The 20,458-nt window shown below is 54.2% G+C and overlaps 1 protein-coding gene across 5 annotated transcripts in view; it reads right to left on the reverse strand.

The window, feature by feature from the left end:
* Positions 1-4,487: 4,487 nt before the first annotated feature.
* INCENP (inner centromere protein) overlaps positions 4,488-20,458 on the reverse strand; it is a 28,087-nt gene continuing 12,116 nt past the window's right edge. For 3 of the 5 annotated variants that reach the window (XM_087422791.1, XM_087422789.1, XM_087422790.1), the window contains exons 5-18: positions 19,566-19,617; positions 18,633-18,690; positions 18,424-18,541; positions 17,195-17,246; positions 16,651-16,765; positions 16,444-16,578; positions 13,431-13,540; positions 13,231-13,351; positions 12,721-12,855; positions 11,634-11,812; positions 9,833-9,911; positions 9,578-9,688; positions 7,979-8,129; positions 4,488-6,404 (exon numbers count right to left, since the gene is read on the reverse strand). In XM_087422791.1, the coding sequence (XP_087278917.1) occupies positions 6,190-6,404; positions 7,979-8,129; positions 9,578-9,688; positions 9,833-9,911; positions 11,634-11,812; positions 12,721-12,855; positions 13,231-13,351; positions 13,431-13,540; positions 16,444-16,578; positions 16,651-16,765; positions 17,195-17,246; positions 18,424-18,541; positions 18,633-18,690; positions 19,566-19,617 (1,631 nt within the window). In that variant the 3' untranslated portion in view covers positions 4,488-6,189. The remainder of the gene's footprint in view (positions 6,405-7,978; positions 8,130-9,577; positions 9,689-9,832; positions 9,912-11,633; positions 11,813-12,720; positions 12,856-13,230; positions 13,352-13,430; positions 13,541-16,443; positions 16,579-16,650; positions 16,766-17,194; positions 17,247-18,423; positions 18,542-18,632; positions 18,691-19,565; positions 19,618-20,458) is intronic. The other 2 variants (XM_087422793.1, XM_087422792.1) reach the window with 1 other exon arrangement.

A 20,458-nucleotide genomic window follows, 5' to 3' on the forward strand; every position in this document is an offset into this window, starting at 1 on the left:
ATATAGTCAGTGTTAACTTGTCAGACTCATAACATCGAGTCTTTTCCCACCGACCCACACACAGGCATCTGTATACTGGTGTCTTGCTGCACAGGTGGGGTCATGCTGTGCATGCACTGTTTCCTTGACAAGGCCTGGTGGCCCTGTTGCCATCATGATGAATGAGGCTCTTTTCCTCCAGCCTGTGTGTGCAGAGCTGAAGGAGTATATCAAAGCTTTCAAAGGGAGGCAGATGCCCTTCCGGCTGAGCGGAAAGTGGAGGTAGCCAACGTGGCAGTAAGCCCGTCGCTCTGTATCCCTCTGTTCTCCTTTCTCACAGCAACATCTTGAATCAGGGCTCAGGGCCGGGCAGGACAACCCCAGAGGGAAGTGGTCCAGAGAACCAAAGAGGAATATGTCAACTTCACTGCCTATGGTCAACGTGCAGCTGGTGATCAGGTATGAGAATCCAACCATTATGTTCTTCCCCTGATCAATGGAGATTCGAACAACCAAAGTTATAGGAGCCCCCAAAATGTCCCCTGGCTGCGTGGAGTCACTTAGAAAAAAGTAAAAGTAATATAAAACTGTGTTTGGCCTCGATAGACTCTACAGCTTCTTTTGCCACCCCCTGTCTCTGCCAAATCCCAGGACCCCCATGCCATGTATACCTGCTTGCCCCCGCCTCACCACTAGATCTCCCCTGGCCTACTAGAACCTGGAAAAAGGGAGGTGAGCCAAAGAAAGACGTGAAGCAAATGTGCAGTGGTAGTTACTGCACTGGCTCCCACTCCACACAGAGCCATGAAGAGACATAGTTTGCTTGGCAAGTGGGACTTCTCCAGATGGGTCTTGAGGAGAAACTATGCCTCAGAGTCCACAGTGGGACAGAGGAAGGTGCAGAATTCATCTGCCCAGCTCCCTCCTACCTCCAGTTTCCCATGAGTCAAAATTCACCCCAGGAAATCTTGAATTTATCACACTTCCTGTCTAGCTCCATCACTGATACCAGATACCATGCCCTGCAGCCAGGGAGAGTTGGAAACTCTGGGTGAGCCACAGCAGCCTGGGGTGAGGGCATAATACCACCAGGGCAAGGACTGGATGGTCCCCAGTGATTCCAGAAAAGTCTGGGTACCTTCAGCCAACAAGAGGCAATGGAGGGAATCCTCTGACATTCCTGAAGTCTGGACAGGCATTGGAGTAGAGTTGACTTAGAGCAACACCTTTGGAGTCAGGGATTCCTACCTGATTGTATGCTCTATATGACCTTGGGCAGGTGACTAACTTTTTGAGTCTCACTTTCCATAAGCTTAAAACAAAGATGAAAACAATACCACCTCCCAACTAGGAAAGCAGATATGATTGAGGATCACAGCCACGGCAAACAGCTTGCACAATAAAAACACTGCAATTGCCTTCATGGTGAGGCTCCTCCCTGCTGGGGTCTCCTTCAGAGGTGGACGCTGTAGAGGTGGACCCAGCTAGGGCTGGGTGCTGCGGGAGGAAGAGGGTGGCACGGTGGCTGAGGAGAATAAGGGGCATTAGAGTAAGGAGAGGTTTGGGGACCACACAAGTTGTCCCTCCAGGGAATGTGGTGGTCACCTAGATCAAGCCAGGGCTACCAAAATGGCTATTAAGTGAGGTCCTTTTTAGCCCTTGAGGGGATCTCTGATGAAACGCTGACCAGATGAAGCTACCACCACTCTCTGAGCTTATAAATTCCCTGCATCAACTCAAATCTATCCATCTCTCCTGCATGCGTGTGGCCATAGTGCCCGCTCTCAATTCATTTAGTCCAGTGGGATTGCAAACACTCAAATAACATCAGGACAAGATCCCTGGGGCAGGAACCTTCTAAGCTGGCACGTTTCCCTGCCATTCCTGCAGTGCCGACTGCCCCCTCCCAGCCCTTTCTGCCGCTCCAGGCACCTCCATGAGGTTCCTGAGTTCAAGCAGTGACAGGAGCCTCAGAGGAGGTAATCCCGTACTTGTTCTGTCACAGAACCCCAGGGGCAAGCGTGATAGCAGCCCTCAGAGGGCACTGCCTCTCTTAGTCTCAATCACAATTCAAAGACACAATACACTCAAGTTCACCTGCTCTGATGCTCTGGGATGGATTCCCCACCCCCACCGATCCCTCCAGGCCAGAGGCAGAGATGGCAGGGACAAGAGACAGAGCTTCAAAGAAATGTCACAGCACCCCTGGGTCATCGCCGCCTCTTCCTTGACATGTAGCCCCAGAATGGTTACCCTGAAATTAATCTGATACAATCAACTTTCCTATATCTTGATAGCAGAGGAATGGGGAATATTTAAAGAGCAAAGTAATGTAGGCAGGTGTGTGTGTGTGTGTGTATGTGCACTCACGCACGCGCGCGTGTACACAAAGATTCAAGTTTCATGGATTTAGGCAACTAAATCTGAATGAAAGTGTCAGCCTTCATTGTCCACTTTTTCAGGCTTAATAAATTGCAATCAAGGCAAGTATGAAATGAAGGTGTGACTATTAAAGCAGTTTAAAAGCTCCCCATTACAAGAAAATGAGTTCCCGTCCTCCTTCCAGCATCCTGGGGGGATTGCTTTGATTGAGAAAGTTGGGATTTGTTTGGGGTTGGCCATGTAAGTTATTTTGTACTTTGCTGGTTGGGGGCAAATGAGGTTGTATTCCTCACTAAGGAACACAAAGCTGGTGCCTCAGGCCTCGAGGAGCTGAGATTCTATAGTTCTAGGAGCTGCCATTCAGTCCTACAGATGCCCAAGGGAACCTCAGAGTTGAGCTCCAAGCGGCTCAGACAGGACAATGACCTGAGATCTGGGTAGAGTTTGCAAAGCTTTTTAATACAGGTGACAGCTGGCTTCCCTTCTCACACCTGCTCTTCCTTCTTTCCTAAACCTTCTGGAGGAACGCTTGCATCATGGAAGCCCAGAGGAGCAGAGGCTGCATGGCTGTTGCCCAAGCAGAGCTTACCCAGCATTCACTGTTGCTCAGCAGACTAAACTGCAGCGGACGCCCACGGCTCCCGGCTCCCGGCTCGCTGCAGCACAAGCCCAGATGGAGCCAGAAAGCAGCTGTGCCTTAGTCTACCTGAGGGAGACTGGGAAAGTCTCCCAGGGCAGGTAACTAGCTGGGACCTGACAAGAGGAAGAGTGTCAGGTAGGCAAGGGCATGGAGTTGGCATTGATGGGTGGGTCCCACTGAAGCAAGAGAGCCTAGAGAAACCTGTTTCTTTCATCTTCACTCTGACCAGGTGGTGAAGATCATTCCCAGTTCTCTTCCTGGGAACACGGTAGGATAGGTTATCTGTTCCATCGTACTCTTGGCCCGTGGGAAAAGGAGGAAGATGCTGAATAACAGTGACTTTTAAAGAGCAAAACGTTTTAAATTTTGATTGACTTTTCCTTTTATACCAATCCAACTGAGTGACATTTTCTTTTATAGTTCATACTTTTTTGTGTCATGTGTAAGAAATCTGTGCCAAACACAGAGACACCAAGATTTTGTCCCACATTTTTCACAGGAGTTTTACATTTTTAGCTTTTACACTTAGGCCTATGATCCATCATGAATTAATCTGATATATGGTGTGAGGAAGGATCAGAGATTTTTTAATATATCCAATTGTTCCAAGACGATTTATTGAAAAAATTATCCTTCCTTCACTGAATTGCCTTTCCACTTTTGTCAAAAACCTAGTGACTATATATATGTAGTCCTTTTCCAGACTCTATATAGTTGCACAGATCTGTCTATCTTTACACCAATACCATACTATCCTGGCTTCTGTAGCTGTGTAATAAGGCTTGAAGTTGTGTAGCATAGCCGCTCCAAATTTCTTCTTATTTTTCAAAGTTGTTTTGGCTATTGTAGGTCCTTTGCAGTTAAATTTTGAAAACAGATTTTTCATAAACTTCTACCAAAACAAGTCGTTTTGGACTTTGGTTGCAATTGCAATGTATCTACAGATCAATTTGGAGGAAATGGACATCTTAAGAATATTAGGCTTCCACTCCAAGAACACTGTACGTATCCCATTTAATTTCTCTCAGCAATGTTTTATAGGTTTCACTATACAGATCCTTCACATCTTTTGTCTAATTTATTCCTAAGACTTTAACTATTTTGGACATTATTGTAAATTGCACTGTTTTTTGATTTCGATTTCTGATTGTGCAAATGGTCCTGGAACAACTGGACATCTACCCATATGCCCCCAAAAACAAATAAGCAAAAAACATAAACCTCACACTTTAAAAAAGTCACTCAAAATAGATCATAAATCTAAATGTAATACGTACAAAATTTAGAAGGAAATACAGGAGAAAAATCTTCAAGACATGGGGCTAGACAAAGATTTCTTAGACATGACACCAAAAAGCATAATCCATAAAAGAAAAAAAATTGATATATTGCACTCTACCAAAATTCAAATTTTTGCTCTATGAAAAACACTCTTAAGTGAATGAAGAGACAAGCTGCAGACTAGGAGAACACATTGCAAAGGACGTATCTGACAACAGATTTGTATCCATCATACATAAAGATTCTTAAGCTCAACAGTAAGAAAACAAACAACCCAATTTAAAAATAAAAGATTTGAACAGACACTTCACCAAAGATACACAGATGGCAAATGAGTACACACAAAGATGTTCACCATCACCAGCCATTCGGGAAACGAAAATTAAAATCATGAGGTTTCACTACACATCTATTAGAATGGCTAAAATTAGAAATGCTGACAATACCAAGTGCTGACAAAGATGCAGAGCAACGATACCTTCATGCTGAATAACAATTTTTTCTCACACTATATTAATATGCTTGCAAGAAGCAATATTTTGACATTGTGTCTTTAGGCAAAGACACCAGTTGACTCAACAGTTTCTAGTCAGAGAACATAACAGAATAAATTTGAATTGTGCACCATATTTGAATGAACTATAAAATGTTTTCCTTTGCATAGGTGGAATTCTCTAGATTTCAGCCCATTGTGTGTGTTACTATTTCCCCATTTTTTAAAGCCCTCTTATATTTAGCCTTTATTTTATTCTAAAGCAGGGGTCAGCAAACCTTCTGTAAAGGGCCATAATAAGTATTTTCAGCGTGGTGGGCCATAAGGCCTCTGTTGCAACTTCTCAGCTCTGACCCCAGCAGAGCAGCCAGAGACAACAGGCATTTGTTGCTATTGGGTGGGTTCCAATAAAATTTGACAAAATACTGACTGCAGTTTGATTTGGTCCACAGGCCCTAGTTTGCCAACCCCTGTTCCAGGGGCTGGAGCAGCAGATAAGGAGCCAGCTGTCGCACATTTGGACCACAGCTGGCAGCTAGTGGGCAGGACCGGGGCCAGCTTCCACTGGCACTAAGCATTTCTTTAGCAGCTGCCTGGTTTTGATGGAGAAACATCTCGACTGCTTCAAGCACTGGCCCCAAGGCAGTTTCAAGAGCTATTCGCTTTCTAATCAGACCTCCCACGTCAACACATCTCGTTCTCAAGTTCTTTCACGGTCTGTGCAGCAAGTGGGGAGCCTGAGGCACAGAGGGGCTGAGGAACTGTCTTAAGTGGTAGAGCTGTGCCAAGAGCCCAGTTCTCCTGACCTCAATCCCAGGTCTTTCACACTGAACAAGCCCCCCTTTACAAAGGGAGCTCCCCAGAGAAAAGGAAGTATCTTCACCTGCCCCATCGTGAAAGGAACTGAAGTGCTTCTCAGACATCAGAATCACCCACTGCATCAGATCTCTGGGGGTGGGACTCAGGTGACCTTGGAGCACACCCAGGAGGAGGAACAGTGCCTTGGTTCTCCAGCAGATGCAGGGGCCCGAGACACATGGCTGCAGGGCCAGGGTCCAGAGCATCTGCTGAGGCCCCTAGTCTTCACGATACCCACAGCAGGTTTGAAGGAATAGACTTTATTAATCTACCTCTCAAACACTAGAGGCTAAAATTCAGCTGAATTATAACCATCTATTTACAGAGTGCTGCCTGCGGGCCAGGCGGGGCTGGGCCTGGTTCTCCCACAAACCTGCACCAAATGCAGCCTCCGAACAGGCCTGGGCCACTTTCCACGGCAGCACACAGAGGACATTTATATACATGACCAAACCCTTGGCAATAGAAGACCAGGCAGGAGGGCACCAGACCAACAGAGAGACGGACAGACAGACACAGACGGGCTGAGACTGCCGAGAAGGCTGGTGGGCCAGCCTCAGTGCTTCTTCAGGCTGTAGGCCAGGCTGCTGGGGACCCTGGTGCCCTGCAGGGGTGGCGAGTTCCAGACGGCAGAGCTTGTGCGCTTGTGGTAGCGGGGCTTGCTCTTCTTGAAGATGTCTTCCAAGTCCAGCGGGAGAATGGTTCCAAAGAGCTCGAGAAGGTTCGGGGGGTTGTAGTACTGGTGGATGATGGCCTGGCTGAGCTGGGTGCCTGCAGGGGAACACGGAGGGCGGGGTCACTGCCTTAGGGCTCTCCATGAGCCTCCCCAGACCCCACCCCACCCACAGAGCCCTTGTCACCCTCTCCACCCCAGCATGCCCCACCTCCTGCCACATCAGCTCCTCTCAGAGCCCTCCTCCTCCCACCCCAGCACCAAACACTGATAATGCTCTTACTGCCCAGTCCTACTGCCATCCTCTGGCAGCCTAGCCTGAACACAGGTCCTCAGGAGCTCACATGGGCCAGGCACTCGGCTGAGCCCTTGCTGCACGACGTCAACCACCAGGGAGGCAGGTCCTTTATTCTCCCCGTTTTATAAGTGCTGAGATTTGCCCAAAGGCACATACTAGTATCGGCAGAGCCGGGGTATGAAGACAAGTCTAGCACCAGAACTTAAGCTGATGAGGCCGGCCTCAACTGCTCGGTCAGCTGTTTATCTCCTCAGCCCACAGCCCCCACGGGGCAGGGTGCAGGCTGAGGGGGCCTCTGGGCTGAGGCTGTGGGTGGGGCACAGCCTGGCTGACGAGGCTGAGGAGGACCCTCAGGGATCAGGAGGCAGAACATGCACCCAGCGCTCACTCTGCACCAGGCGTTCCTACACTAACTCACTTCACCCTCAATGACCCTTCTCAGCTGGGTCCTATTATCACCTCATTTCACAGATGAGACAACAGAGAGAGTTTAACTAAGCTGGCAAAGGTCAACCACAATTAAGGTGGCTTGCCGGCCGTCTGGCTCCCTGGCCATGCTGACCTCTGCCTACTGCCACCTCCCGAATAACCTGATGCAGGTAGTTAGGGAGACTAAGTCAGAAACCAGTTACTGTGGGTTCAAATGAGGAGAAACTCACAAGAGCAAGTTGTCTTCTGTGGAGAGCTGAGCCCTTATGGGGTTCTGGGCCTTCCCTCTGGGGAGTGAGCCTGCACCCCACCCTGACCCCTGTCTCAGCAAACTCTGTGAAGCACCCACTGTGTGCACTGGCCGCCGCTCCGGCAGGCCTTGCACCCAGGCCTGAGGCAGCACGGTCACGCTCACCCTGTTTAAATGCTGGAGCCCATAGACCCCAGGGTCAAATCCTGCTCAAGAGCCCCCACCCAGGCCTCAGGGCTTTCCTGCCTTCCCCACTGGCTGGAACCCCCAGCTCCAGCTCTCCCAGCTGCCTGAACCCCATTACCACTCTTAGCTCTATTCCCACCCCAGGGTGTTTTGGGTCCAAGTCTCATCTCGCCTGTTGGGCGGGACTCCAAGGAGGGGCCCAGAGCCTGAGCCGAAACACCCAGCACCACGCCTGCCCGCGGCCAGCCGCAATTGAATATGTTTGTTGAGAACAAAGGCGCCCAACCTCATAGACCTGGTCCTCAGATGAGCCCCCTGGCCACAGGGTGCCCCTCCTTCCCTGGGCGCATCCAAGGCATGAAGCAGCCTTGTTGGGCCAGCGCGTTAAGCTGCCAGCCCACAGGTACCACAGCCTCCCGACACCTGCAGCGGCTGGGCCACTCCCTCCGGGACCCAAGAAATCACAGGTGAGGACCCAGGTCTTCTGGGGGGCTCTGGGCCCTGCTCACCTCTGGCCCAGGTGGGGATGGGCTTCCGGGGATGAGCCTCATCATCAGTGGAGTCATCACTATTCAGATCCATCCCGTAGTTATCTGGGTTGATCTTGGGGGGCGCCCTGTGCCCTTGTGGAGTCATTTGATACGAGGTACAAGCTGGAGACTGGAAAACACAAACATGGCCGTCAGCTCCCCCTTCTCCTGCGCTCCTCACCTCTTACCACTGAAGAGTACTGGGGCTCTGGTCACCTCCCTCATTTCACAGGAAAAATAAAACAGTTCATGGGTCACTTTTTAATGTAAAAAGTCACACCACATACATGACTCTGTATCTTCCCTTCTCATGTTAAAGTATGCTGCAAACATTCTTCCCAGTCGGTGTGTCAGTGACTCCTTTGAACAGCTCAAGGATTCTGGGTACTCCAGGATTGTAATTTAAACGTCCGTTATAGACGAACCTTCAGCTCACTTCCAAGCTTTCGACATCTTAATCTACGCTGCAGTGAAATCCCTTCCTCACACTCATGCACCGCATAACCATGTTTCGGTCAACAGTGGACTGCGCATATGGCGGTGGTCTCATAAGATTAGTACCACAGCCTAGGTGTGTAGCAGGCTGTACCACCTAAGCACGTGTAAGTAAACTCTATGATGTTCACACAACAAAATCGCCTAACGACCATTTCTCAGAACACATCCCGTCGTTAAGCAACACAAGACTGTCCTACACTCTGTCACAGCATTAAACTGGAAATAGTCCAAATGCTTGTCGACAGGGACTGGTTAAAGAACTTCTGGTACAAGTAACTGTACACAGCAGTCAAAAGTAAGAGATCTACAAGTGCTGAGACAGACAGATGTCTACCATATACTAAATGAAAGCAAAAAAAGGGAGAAAAATCCAAGCTGCCAAATGGTATGTGTTACAGGATATAAATGTTTGTATCCCGCCAAAATGTGGAGATGAGGCCTTCGGGAGGTGCTTAGGTCACGGGGGTGGAGCCCTCATGAATGGGACTAGTGCCCTCAGAAAAGAGACCCCAGGGAGCTCCCTCTCCCATTCTGACACATGAGGACACACCAATGTCTGTGAATCAGGAAGAGGGCTCTCAACAGACACTGAATCTGCCAGCGCCTTGACTTTGGACTTCCCAGACTCCAGACTGTGAGAAAATAAGTGTTGTTTAAGCCACCCAGTCTGTGGTAGTTTGTCATAGCGGCCCGAACAGATGAAGAAGACAGTCCGTATAGTCTGTGCCCACTTAAAACTGTGTGCGCGTGTGTGTATAAAATGGTCACATGTTTAAAAATACAGAAAGATATACATGAGATTTAGAGTTTTCCTCTGAGGGTAACTTTCTATTACTTTATGCTCTTTTATGAAGTTTAGGTTTGTTTTTTACAACAAATTCTACTTTTAGAATAAGACAGAATATACATACCAAAAATAGTAAAAACAATTGGACCAACTGAACCCTTCCTTTTCTTGTAATATATATGGTCCTATACACACAAACACATATACACATATATACACCCTGTGCCTCCAGCTACTGGGAGGAGAACAATCAGCGCTGGGGGGCCCCCTCCGCTCTGGTGCCCGGGTCTCACCTGCACGTCCACGGTCACGTTCAGGCTTTTGCTGGCTGCCGCCGCCGCCTCCTTGGCTTTCTTCTCCCGCTCCTCCTGCAGCCGCTGCTCAGCCAGGCGCTGCTGCTCCTCCTGGGACCCCGCAGCCAGCAGGGGCGTTAGAGACCCTGTGTGTACGCTCTCCCCTCCCCCACACCAGCCCCACTCATCAAGGCAGCTCCTGCTCGAAGCTCAGCTCAGACCCCGCGGGGGCCCCACATTCCTGCCGCCCTTTACCTTTTTCTTCTTCTCCTCCAGTTCCCTCTGCAGCCGCTCCTTCTGCAGCCGCAGGGCCTTCTCCCTCTCCTGCTGCTCCCTGAAACCCAGAAAGAGCCTGTCAGGGCAGGAAGCCAAGCCCTGGCCTTGTTCCTATCCCTGCCAGGGAAGCCAGGCCCACCGGCACACACCGTAGAAGATGGGAGGGCAGAATGGGCCCAGCAGCTAAGAGCCAAACCCTGCACTTGTGCACGAAGGGCTGGGTGGGTGCACACCCGAGGGTGCAGGGAGCACTCAGCTCTGGAGTCCACCAAACTAGGCCTCCTCTCTTTCACACAGCTTAGGTCTCTGAGCCTCAGTCTGATCTGCAGTACAATGGGGACCACAACACATTTCCTCCAGAGTCACCGTGAGAACTAAATGAGATCATCTGAGTTACCTGCAATCGTCCTGACCCGCAGGGCAGACACTCAGCTCCAAGCCTGGCGTGAAGCAGGGGAGGGGCTGTTCACAGGCTCTGGAGCCACCTCCACTTACTAGTCTGTGACCGTGAACAAGTCATTTAACCTCTCTGAACCTGTTTTCCCTTGTGGGAACTGGAGCTGCTGGTTCCTATCCCCCCAGGGCCTTCAAGTGAGGAGTAAACGAGCAAATGTTTGAAAAGTGTGTAGCCCAGTACCCACCAAAGCTGCCAACCATTACGACCATCACACCATCACCCTCGAAGCCCCTGGCACTGCCCCAGCACACACCCAATTCTAAAACCATATAAGCTGCCAGCTACCCACGCTCTGTCCCTCTCCTGAGCTCCTGTCTCTGACTCTGCCCACAGGACCAGGGACAACATTGTGTCAATCAATAAGCACCAAGAGATGGCCCTGATGCAGCCCACCCTCTGGCTGTGACTCACCACTTCTCCACTGGGCCCACAGCCCCCACAAAGATGGACACGGGGAAAAGCGTTGCCTGTTGTTTCCCAGGAGGTGGAGGCCAGAGAGAGGCGGCCGGTGGGCCTGGGTTTGGGTATGGCCGCATGTGTACACACACACGGGCACAGTTCTCTATGTCTACACACAGGCACAGGATCCCAAGTATCTCCCGGCCAACAGTGACTGCAGCTTCTCCTCCTTGGCATCCCCAGAACCCAGCACAACCAGTCCAAGTACACCCCGGATAAACACTGGTGGAACCAAATGAGGAATTCTTGCCTATTGCACAGAGACCACTGCGTCTGAGAGCTGGAAGACCTCAGAGCTCATCCAGGAGGAAGACCTCACGGTTCCCAATGGGGGGCAGTGAGGAAATGTTGGTGGGGGGCAACCTGAGTCATCAACACCAGAGGAGACACATCTAGTGGGCGGGCCAAGGATGCTGCAGGCCCTGTGATGCACCACAGCGTATCACCCACCACAAAGAACTCTCCTGCCCAAATGCCCACAGTGGTCCTGTGGAGAAATAGCGGCTCATCCTAGGCACCCGCCTCGTGTCAGCTGAGGAAAAAATGAACCAGAGGGGTCCCAACACCCGGTTGGAGGCAGAACCAAGACAAAATCCCGAGTGACTCCACGTAGCACTCCACTAATCTCCAGTAACCAAGGCGCCATATTCAGGTGGTCTGCCTGCTGCAGGCCTCTGGGTGTGGAGCCAAGAAAAGAGCCTGTCCTTTTACAAACCCCCAAGTGAAGGTGGGCGCTGCATCTACACTGGTGACGGCTACACCTGTCTCTCATCCACACGCACAGCACAGGTGAGACAACAGCAGGATGCCCCCCGGCCACCCAGGGGGCGGGCCCACCAGCCTGGCCAGCCAGGGCTCCCTCACCGCTCGGCCTGGAGCCGCTCCTGCTCCCGCTGCCGCTCCTGCTCCCGCTGCTCCGCCAGCTGCCGCTCCTGCTCCCGCTGCTCCGCCAGCCTCTTGGCCTCGGCCGCCTTCCGCAGCCGCTCCTGCTCCTCCTCCTTCTTCTTCTGCAAAAGCTCTTGGTGCCGCCGCTCCTCCTCCTCCTGCAAACGCAGAGCAAGGACAGGGCCCTCAGGCCAGACCTGGGCTGGAGAGGCAGGAGGGGTCCGGGAGGGAGGGCGGAGAGGCTGGCCGGAGGGCCTGCTTCCACCCAGCAGCCCAGGCTCCTCTCGCATCCGAAAACGGCAGGTGCTGAGCCGAGGGACCTCCCCAAGTGAGGCTCCACAAGAATCACCATGACCAGGCCTAAAAGGCATCTTGTGACAATTCTTTTGCTGCAGCAGATTTAGAGGTTCTGGGTATAGACTCTGGAGCCAGACTCACTAGCTGTGTGACACTGGGCAAGTTGCTTAAGGTCCCTGGCCTCAGTTTCCTCATCGATAAAACAGGAACAAGAGTAATACCTACCCTTCATGAAGCTGCTGAGTTTACACACATAACACTCTTAGGACAGTGCCTGGCATGTAGTAAATACTCAATAAATTTTAGCCATTAGTATTATAACCCCCTTACTGACACATTTGTGTCCCTTACAAGTCATAAGACTGAGGATTCCCAGGAAGAGGTAGGCCCCTACTTTTACAGGCTGAACATTTAATTCGGACAACAACCCTATCAAGTAGATACCACGGCTACCTGAAGGAACCAAAGCACAGAGAAGTCAAGTAACCGGCCCAGGGTCACACAGCTAATAAATGGCAGAGCTGAGATTGGAAGTCTGCCTCCAGAATCCATGCACTTAATCCTCAAACTGCCGCCTCTACAGAAAACGGGCAGGTTACTATCACCATCCCCGTCTCCAAGGCATTCGTTGAACCTCCTCTGGGCTTGAAGGAACAAGATCCACCAGGATCAACCCAACAGAGAGGGGTGTGCCCAGCTGTCCTCAGGGGGCCGAGGCAGCGTCTGTCCTTCTCCTCCTCTTCCTTGATGCCCACCCCCCTCTGCCTACCTGCATTTGTACCTGTTGTAGCCACCTCAGCCTCCGCGCCTCCTCCTCCTGCTTCCTGCGCGCCTCCACCTCCTCCATCTTCTTGGCTGCTGCCTTTTTCTTGGCCTTCTCCTCAGCCAGCCGCTCCTCCTTGGCCTGCAGAGCCCACCCACATGTGCCCATTGAAGCAGCCCTTCTCAACTCCACCCAACTCTACAGAGTGGGGCCCAGAATTCTGCATGACAGGCACCCCGTGTCCCTGTGAACCCAGCTTCAGACCACCCAGGAACATCAGACCACCCACTCGCAAAGGGCCACTGCTCAGTCCAGAGCAGAGACCACCCACCCTCCGCTTGACTCAGAACAGACTCCAGGGCCCATGGGACAGACAGGAGAGGGGTACAGGGCAGCAAACCCAGGACTTCCCGAGGGGTCCGGTCCTAACCCTTGGGCCACCAAGTCTGACACGCTGGGCCCCACCAGGGTACAGCCCACCCTGAAGCTTGGCCGCCCCCAGCCCAAGGCTCACACCTTCTCAGACTTCTCGTCGAACTGAGCAAACTTCTGTTCGATCTGCTTCTTCTTCTCCTCCTGCATCTGCTCCACGCGCTCCCGAGCCTGCAGCACCTTGCGCAGCCGCTCCTCACGCTTCCTGCGGGCACAGGGCAGTCATGGGAGCCCAGCCGAGGCCGGGGCAGGCCAGGCCGGGGGCCGGGAGCCAGGCCACTTACAGCTTCACCTCCTCCAGCCGCCGCCGCCTGTCCTCCTCAACCTTCTGCCTGCGGAGCTGCTCTGCCTCCTCCTTCCGCCGCAGGTTCTCCAGGCGCTGCCGCTCCTTCTCCTGGGCGGGGCGGGAGGGTGAGCGAGGGCAGCCCAGGGCTGGGCCAGGAACGTGGCTGGCCCAGGACAACCGCCCAGCCCCAAAGGCAGCCCCACGGCCCACAGCCCCCAGCCAGATGGGCAGCAGCATCAGACAGCTTCTGAGAGCCAGAGCTGCCCCAAACACACCTCCATCCTCACTCAGATTGAGGCCTGGGACTTCAGCCCTTCTCCTGGGGGGACCCAAAGGCCTCCCAAGGGCCTGAGTCCCACGTGCACCTGACTCAGGCCTGCCAAGTCACAGGCAGCACAAAAATCAGGTCCCAAATTGGATGTACACTCTGATTATGACAATGTACAAGTACATTTGAAAAGAAAAGGAAGAATGAGATTGGGAAGAGACAGAAAGCTCTGAAAGCTATGCTTAATGTTCTATTTAAGGGGACAGTAGGTATACACGTGTTAATTTATTATTATGCTTTATAACTTTCATACTGTGTGTATACACACACACACTCTTTTGTGTATATCAACTATTCATAATAGTTGGAAAAAAATAAAAGAAAATGTTGCCGAATGCTGAGAGAGGTGACCACAGGCTGGCGAGACAGATTAGGGATGGTATTTTCTCCTTTATTTTCCAAACTTCCTGTGATACAGCTACCGAATCATTTTAAAAACAACTTTTTTTAGTTGGTTGTGCAGATTAATGCTGGGACCCCCTCCTCCGCAGGCTCAGAAAGCCCCAGGGGCACGGCCATGGCAGGGGGCTCCCAGTGAAATAGACAGGGGCTCCAGACCACCTGGCCAAGGACAAGACTGCTGCTTTACCCCTGAACGGTCAGCGGATGAGGGTGCAGGCTGGGACCCAGACCAGAGGCCCCTCACCCACCACCCCACTCTGGCTCCCATCAGACTCCCACCTCTGAGCTCAGCCACCCATAGGCCCCCCTCCCTACTACTTACTGCCCATTTCTCCTTGGCCTCTGACCTTTCTATTCCCACCTAGAAATCCGGCCCCAGGGCAGTACAATCCTAACGACGGAGAGAAGGGAGCCGGTTATGGGTAACACGGAGTGACTGAATAGTATGAAGAATGCTCCGAAGTCAGAGCAAATTGGGTTCAATGGTCTCCTCACTTTGTAGCTGAGGAAACTTAGGCCCAAAGGTTAGAAAACTAGTCCAAGGCCCCGAGGCCCCTGTGACCTACCTAAGCCCCCAATGTCCTAACAGAGGACTTTCTCACACCCACCAGATGCCCTGTACGAGGGTCTGGACTCCCCAAGCAGGAAAGGGCAACTTGCTAGACCTCTCGGTCATCCCCATAAGCCCTGCAAGGCTCTGATCAGTCCAGTTGGGGCACAGGGGTTCCCTGTAGGAGGAACAAGTCCAAGTCTGGTTCTCTGCTGTGGGCCCAGGTGCCTAGCAGGGGCCTGGCACAAAAACAGGCACGTAAAGCCACACAGCCTGCTTGCTGGCATACTGGAAGGCAGGCCATCCACCCAGAGACCAGTCTCCTTGCAGGAGAGGCAAGTTCAGGGTTCACCTGTCCAGCTGCTGGGAAGCCCCTTGACCTGCCAAGCCCCACAGCAGTGCTACTCAGGCCCTCGGCTAGATGCAGAAGCCCTCCTAGTAGGAGGCCCTTCAAAGCGCCAGTGGGAACTAAAGGAATGAAGGGGCGGCAGCCTTGCAACCCTGGAGACCCCAGGGAGCCAGGACCTGCGGGCTGAGCAGGTCCCAGCTCTCCGTGGCTCCTTGCACATGGCCAGTGGCCCAGCTCAGCTCTGAGGTATCTGAGAAGAGAACAGCTTCTGTGGCCTTCTTTCCAGAGGCCGCCATTGACAGTTCCACCACCACCCGGCAAGACCCGGCCTTCAACCACGGTTTCCCCCACTGCTCCGCCTGCTCAAGGCAGGAGCTCAGGACTGTGACACAATAAGTCTCAGTGGCTCTGGGGGTCAGAGGCGACTTGTCTGTTCTCTTTGCAGCCTCAGACCCTGAGGGGAGCCCGGTCGGTGCTGGGGAGCAGGGAGGGAGGTGGCTGTGGGGAACACCTCAAGCTGTGGCCCTGGTGACCAGCTGTAGGTCATAGCCTCTTTGCTTGGCTTCCTCCTGCCTCAGGGAGGCTCTAAGACTCGTCCTCCTAGGAGCAGAGTCAAGGGCAGAGAGGGCAGGCTCTGCAGAGGGAGGAGGCCTGGCTCCAGGACTTCTGGACGCCTCCAGCCAGCCACTCAGCGCCCCTGGCTCACCTCCCACCTCCCATCTCTCTTAACACTCCTGCTGACGAGGTTAGTGCTTCTACAGGTGTCAGTTTTGCAGGGACAGGGCGACAGCAGGGAAGTGCTAGGTGGAGCTGGGTTACCGGGACAGGAAAAGGCTTTACTTACAACGAAGCTGCACTGTGGAAGAGAGAGACAAGGAAAAAGCCAAGAGTTAATGCCAGGCCAGGGGACGTCCAGGAAAGCAGGCCAGGCTCCCGGCTGTGCCCGAGTCTGCTCGGAGCCTGCACCCTCTCCTGCAGCACCACCACCTACGCTCAGCTCACCCAGCCCTCAACCCCAAAGAGTGAATGAATCCACATGCGTTCCTCACCTTAACCACTCAAACCACCGGGAGTGTGGGGAGGCACAGGCAGGGTGGTGGCCAGCTAGACCAACTCTGCAACCTCCCAGCCCAGGGCCCAAGACCCAGGGGTCACAGTGAGCCGGCAGAGCCTCTACGCTGCAGTGTAGAGCCCAAGAGGTCAAGACAATCCCCAAATACCAAAGCAGCCCATGGTGGCAAAGGCTTGAGCTGGCCCTTAACCAATGCCAGGTCACACCCGCCTCGGCCCAGACCACACTGCTCTCAGTAGCCTAGGGGACAGACTGGAGCCTTCAGTGACGCTGCCCCAGCTCTAGCAAAGCTTGGCACGGGCTCCCTCACCTTAGGGTCCACGCGCAGGGGAGTGTTGCGCTTAATGAAGGATTTCATGACGCTGCTGCGGGAGGCTGAGGTCGGCGTCATGAGCATCTGGTTCCTCTGCACGGTGTGCAGGAAGGTCCGGAGGGGCCGCACCACCTGCAGAGGAGGATCAGGGTCAGGATTCAAGGATGGGGTAGGGGCACTGAAGGAGGGCAGGTGTCTGCTCACCTTGTTAGCTGGACAGGGAGGGGAAGGGGTCTTGCTCCTGGGGGGCTGCAGCTCATCCTCCAGCTGCTGCTCTTCATCCAGCTCACTCACCGCCTGCTTGTAGCTGCGCTTCCTCCTGCCGAGGTGCAGGGGGCAGCAGCGTCGTGGGGCTGACCTGGTACCCTCCCCAGAGCCCCAGCCACACCCCATAAAAGGTGACCCCTGCCCACAAAACTGGGCCCAGTTCACAGGACCCCAGACTGGAAGAGGTGGGGTCTCCCTGACCAACCCTCCTCTGCCCAGTCAGAGGAAGGGAAGTGACCAGTCCAAGGTCACAAAGCCAGAAGGACACAGAAGGATGGGGTCTACGACCCAGTCGCCCACTCTCAGGGCAGGCTGGTCCCACCACATCAAGCTGCCTCTTTCATTAAGTCAGAGCACCAGACCCCGTCCCTGCCAAGAGGCAACAGAGGCCCCTGACCACACAACCACACTCCCCAAACGAGGACTCAAGGTTCATGCATGCTCCTCTGGGCCCTCAGAACACCCCCTCCCAGATGCAAACCTGACACTCTGGGGTGGCTCCTTGGGGCCATCTGCTTGGTCAGTCTTGGCCTCTGTGAAGAGAGCAATTTCAGTGAGCTGCAGGGACGGCATGGAGGGGTCAGGGGAAGGTGCCCACCGGTAGCAGCCGTGGCCGGGGCAGGGCTCTCTTCCTGACAGTCCCAAGGATGGCCAGTGGCAGAAGCATCAGCCTTAGGACCGACTGGCCTTGACAAATTTGTGGACACTGAGAGCCCAGCATGCTATCCCCAGCCGGTAGACCCCTCACCCCCATGTAGACCCCTCACCCCCATTCGTGGCCTCTGTGACAAGAACAGCCCGACAATCCCATGGAGGTGGCCCCAATCATGTCCCGCCCACCTCTAACCCTGAGCACTGGAGGGTGCCTTTCAGGAACAGAAGTGTACAGAAGCTGCAAGCTCTAACAGACCCTGTGACTGGCTTTGAAATCCCACTCCTCCTGGCCCTTTCACCTGGGGCCACCACGAGAGGAGGAGGGCAGGGGTCCTGTGCAGGGTCCACATGAGGGTGCGGGGTCAGTACATTTTGCTTCACTGCTAAGAGAAGCGCCAAGCTCTCCCAGGCCCTTTTACTCTCTACTCCAAAGTGTCCTTGCAGCCCCCCTGGAGGACTGTGGGGCTGGCATGGCCATTGTCCCTGACCCCGTCATAAAGCTGGCAAAGCCGTGTTCAAGACCTCACAGCTACAGTGCTCTTCCCACCAGGGAGACGTGAGCCAGACCTTGGGACTCCCCAGCAGCCTGGGGGTGCCAGAGCCCACAGATCTCCCGCCCTCTTTAGACAGGGGACCCACAAAGGTGAGAAGTGAGCAGCGGCAAAGACAAAACAAGAGGCCAGGTGTTCATCCTCCAGTGCACAGTTCTTCCCACCACCCCCCAGAGTGGGGCCAAGACCTGGATTTGGCATGTTCACGGCTAATGCCCCAATTCAGGCCTTCCCCCCGCCACCCCTCCCCACCACCACTACCCCCTTCGGCTTCCTGTACCAACCAGCCATGGCCACTCCCATGGTACTCAGCAGCAGCTCCAGCCCAGGGTGGGAGATGAAACCTGCAGACTCAAAGGAGATGCACGCACCCCTCGGTCTCATTTACCTTTGGCCTATCAGCTCAGAAGACGAGGCTTCCCTCTCCCCCAGAGACAGTCAGGCTGAGGCCTCCAAGGCTCCCACGGCCCTGGGTATCTGCATGCAGCAGGTCCGGAAGACTCACCTTGCTGCCTTTCAGAGGGCGTTTCCTGGCCACCAGCCACAGGCTGCGAGCCAGGCGTGCTAATGGCGATCTTGGTGGCACTGCGGGGCCGTGAGGGATTCCTGCCTTTCTCGGGGACCTGGGGAAAGAACCAAGGCTCTGGGGTCTGCACCTGGGACTCGCGGCACAGAGCACGAGCCCCCCCTCCTTCCCTAGCCTGCCCACCTTACCTCTGGCTCAGCCACCTCCACAGTCTCAGCCTTCTTGTTGGGCTCCTTCTGCTCAGGGCTGAAAGCAGAGCACGAGGTACTGTGGGACCTGCTCAGCCAGCCCGAGTCCTCCCCACAGGAGCCTCTCCCCAACCCCATGGGATGCCCTGACCTGGGCCACAAACCCACAGCCCGAGGCAGGACAGGAGGACAACAGCCAGAACCAATGGCTCCCGGAGCATCTGCTGCCTGGGCAGACGAGGGATGTCAGCTTCTGAATTTGGCTTCACTCCCCCGATCAGGGCCTTGATTTGGGATGTGAGCCCTTTCCCAGCTCTGCCTCAACCCCTTGGGCCCTGCTGAGCCACATGTCTTTTGAGGCCCACTCTCCATCCACCGTGCAGCCAGCAAAGCCAGCAGGTCTACCCAGTGACCCCATCTCCCCATCCCAAGCACTGACCCTCTGCTCCAAAGCAGGAATGGGGCGCCAAGTTTTAGTGATGGCAGGACGTGGCCTCCAGGAAAAGAAGTGCTGGCCCAAAGCAGTGGGGGGTATGATCCAGGAGTCGGGGTACCACCCAGTCCCCGTGCCACCCCCATTCTACCCCACCCCAGTTTGAATGTGAGTCCTCAGGCTAAACTAGCTCATCCACAGGCCTCTAAATTTCACAAGCTATGGAGCCCAAGCCCCACGGTAAGGCTTGGAGGGGTCAAGGTCAGGCCACAGCTGACCAGCGACACTGACAAGTGACGTGGAAGACTGATATCCCTGTTGCTCGCTGCCTGGTTAGACTGGAAAGGGGCAGGGGCAGCAGTGGGCAGTCCATGGGCAGTCCCCATGAGGAGGGAAGGCTCGGGCACAAGACATGCTTCACTCCTGGAGCTCACCTGACAGGTCCCCCAGTGGGCCCTGCCCAGCCCTGGAAGGTCCCTGTGCCCTGGGGCTGAACTCACCTGACTTTCTGGGGGACCTCAACATTCAGGAGTCTCTCCAGGTAACTGTGACCTGAGGGGAACACAGTAAGAAAAGACGCCCTCAGAACTCAGCCAAGCGCCACTGGCAGGGTCCCTTACATCTCCTCCACAAGCAGATCCTCGCCACCCTCCCCTCACCAGACACAGACCCTCTCCACCTCACAGACCACTCCCCTCACAAGACACAGACCCCCTCCACCTCAGAGACCCCTCCCCTCACCAGACAGACCCTCTCCACCTCAGAGACCCTTCCCCTCACCAGACACAGACCCTCTCCACCTCACAGAACCCTCCCCTCACCAGACAGACCCTCTCCACCTCACAGAACCCTCCCCTCACCAGACACAGACCCTCTCCGCCTCAGAGACCCCTCTCCTCACCAGACACAGACCCTCTCCACCTCACAGACCCCTCCCCTCACCAGACACAGACCTCCTCCACCTCAGAGAACCCTCCCCTCATCAGACACAGACCCTCTCCACCTCAGAGACCCTTCCCCTCACCAGACACAGACCTTCTCCACCTCAGACCCTTCCCCTCACCAAACACAGACCCTCTCCACCTCAGACCCTTCCCCTCACCAGACACAGACCCTCTCTACCTCAGACACCCCTACCCTCACCAGACACAGACCCTCTCCGCCTCAGAGACCCCTCCCTTCACCAGACACAGACCCCCTCCACCTCACAGACCACTCCCCTCACCAGACACAGACCCCCTCCACCTCAGAGACCCCTCCCCTCACCAAACACAGACCCTCTCCACCTCAGACCCTTCCCCTCACCAGACACAGACCCTCTCCACCTCAGACCCTTCCCCTCACCAGACACAGACCCTCTCCACCTCACAGAACCCTCCCCTCACCAGACACA

This window comes from Ceratotherium simum, chromosome 34 (assembly GCF_057802395.1).
Source record: "Ceratotherium simum simum isolate JZ-2026a chromosome 34, ASM5780239v1, whole genome shotgun sequence".
NCBI lineage: Eukaryota > Metazoa > Chordata > Mammalia > Perissodactyla > Rhinocerotidae > Ceratotherium > Ceratotherium simum.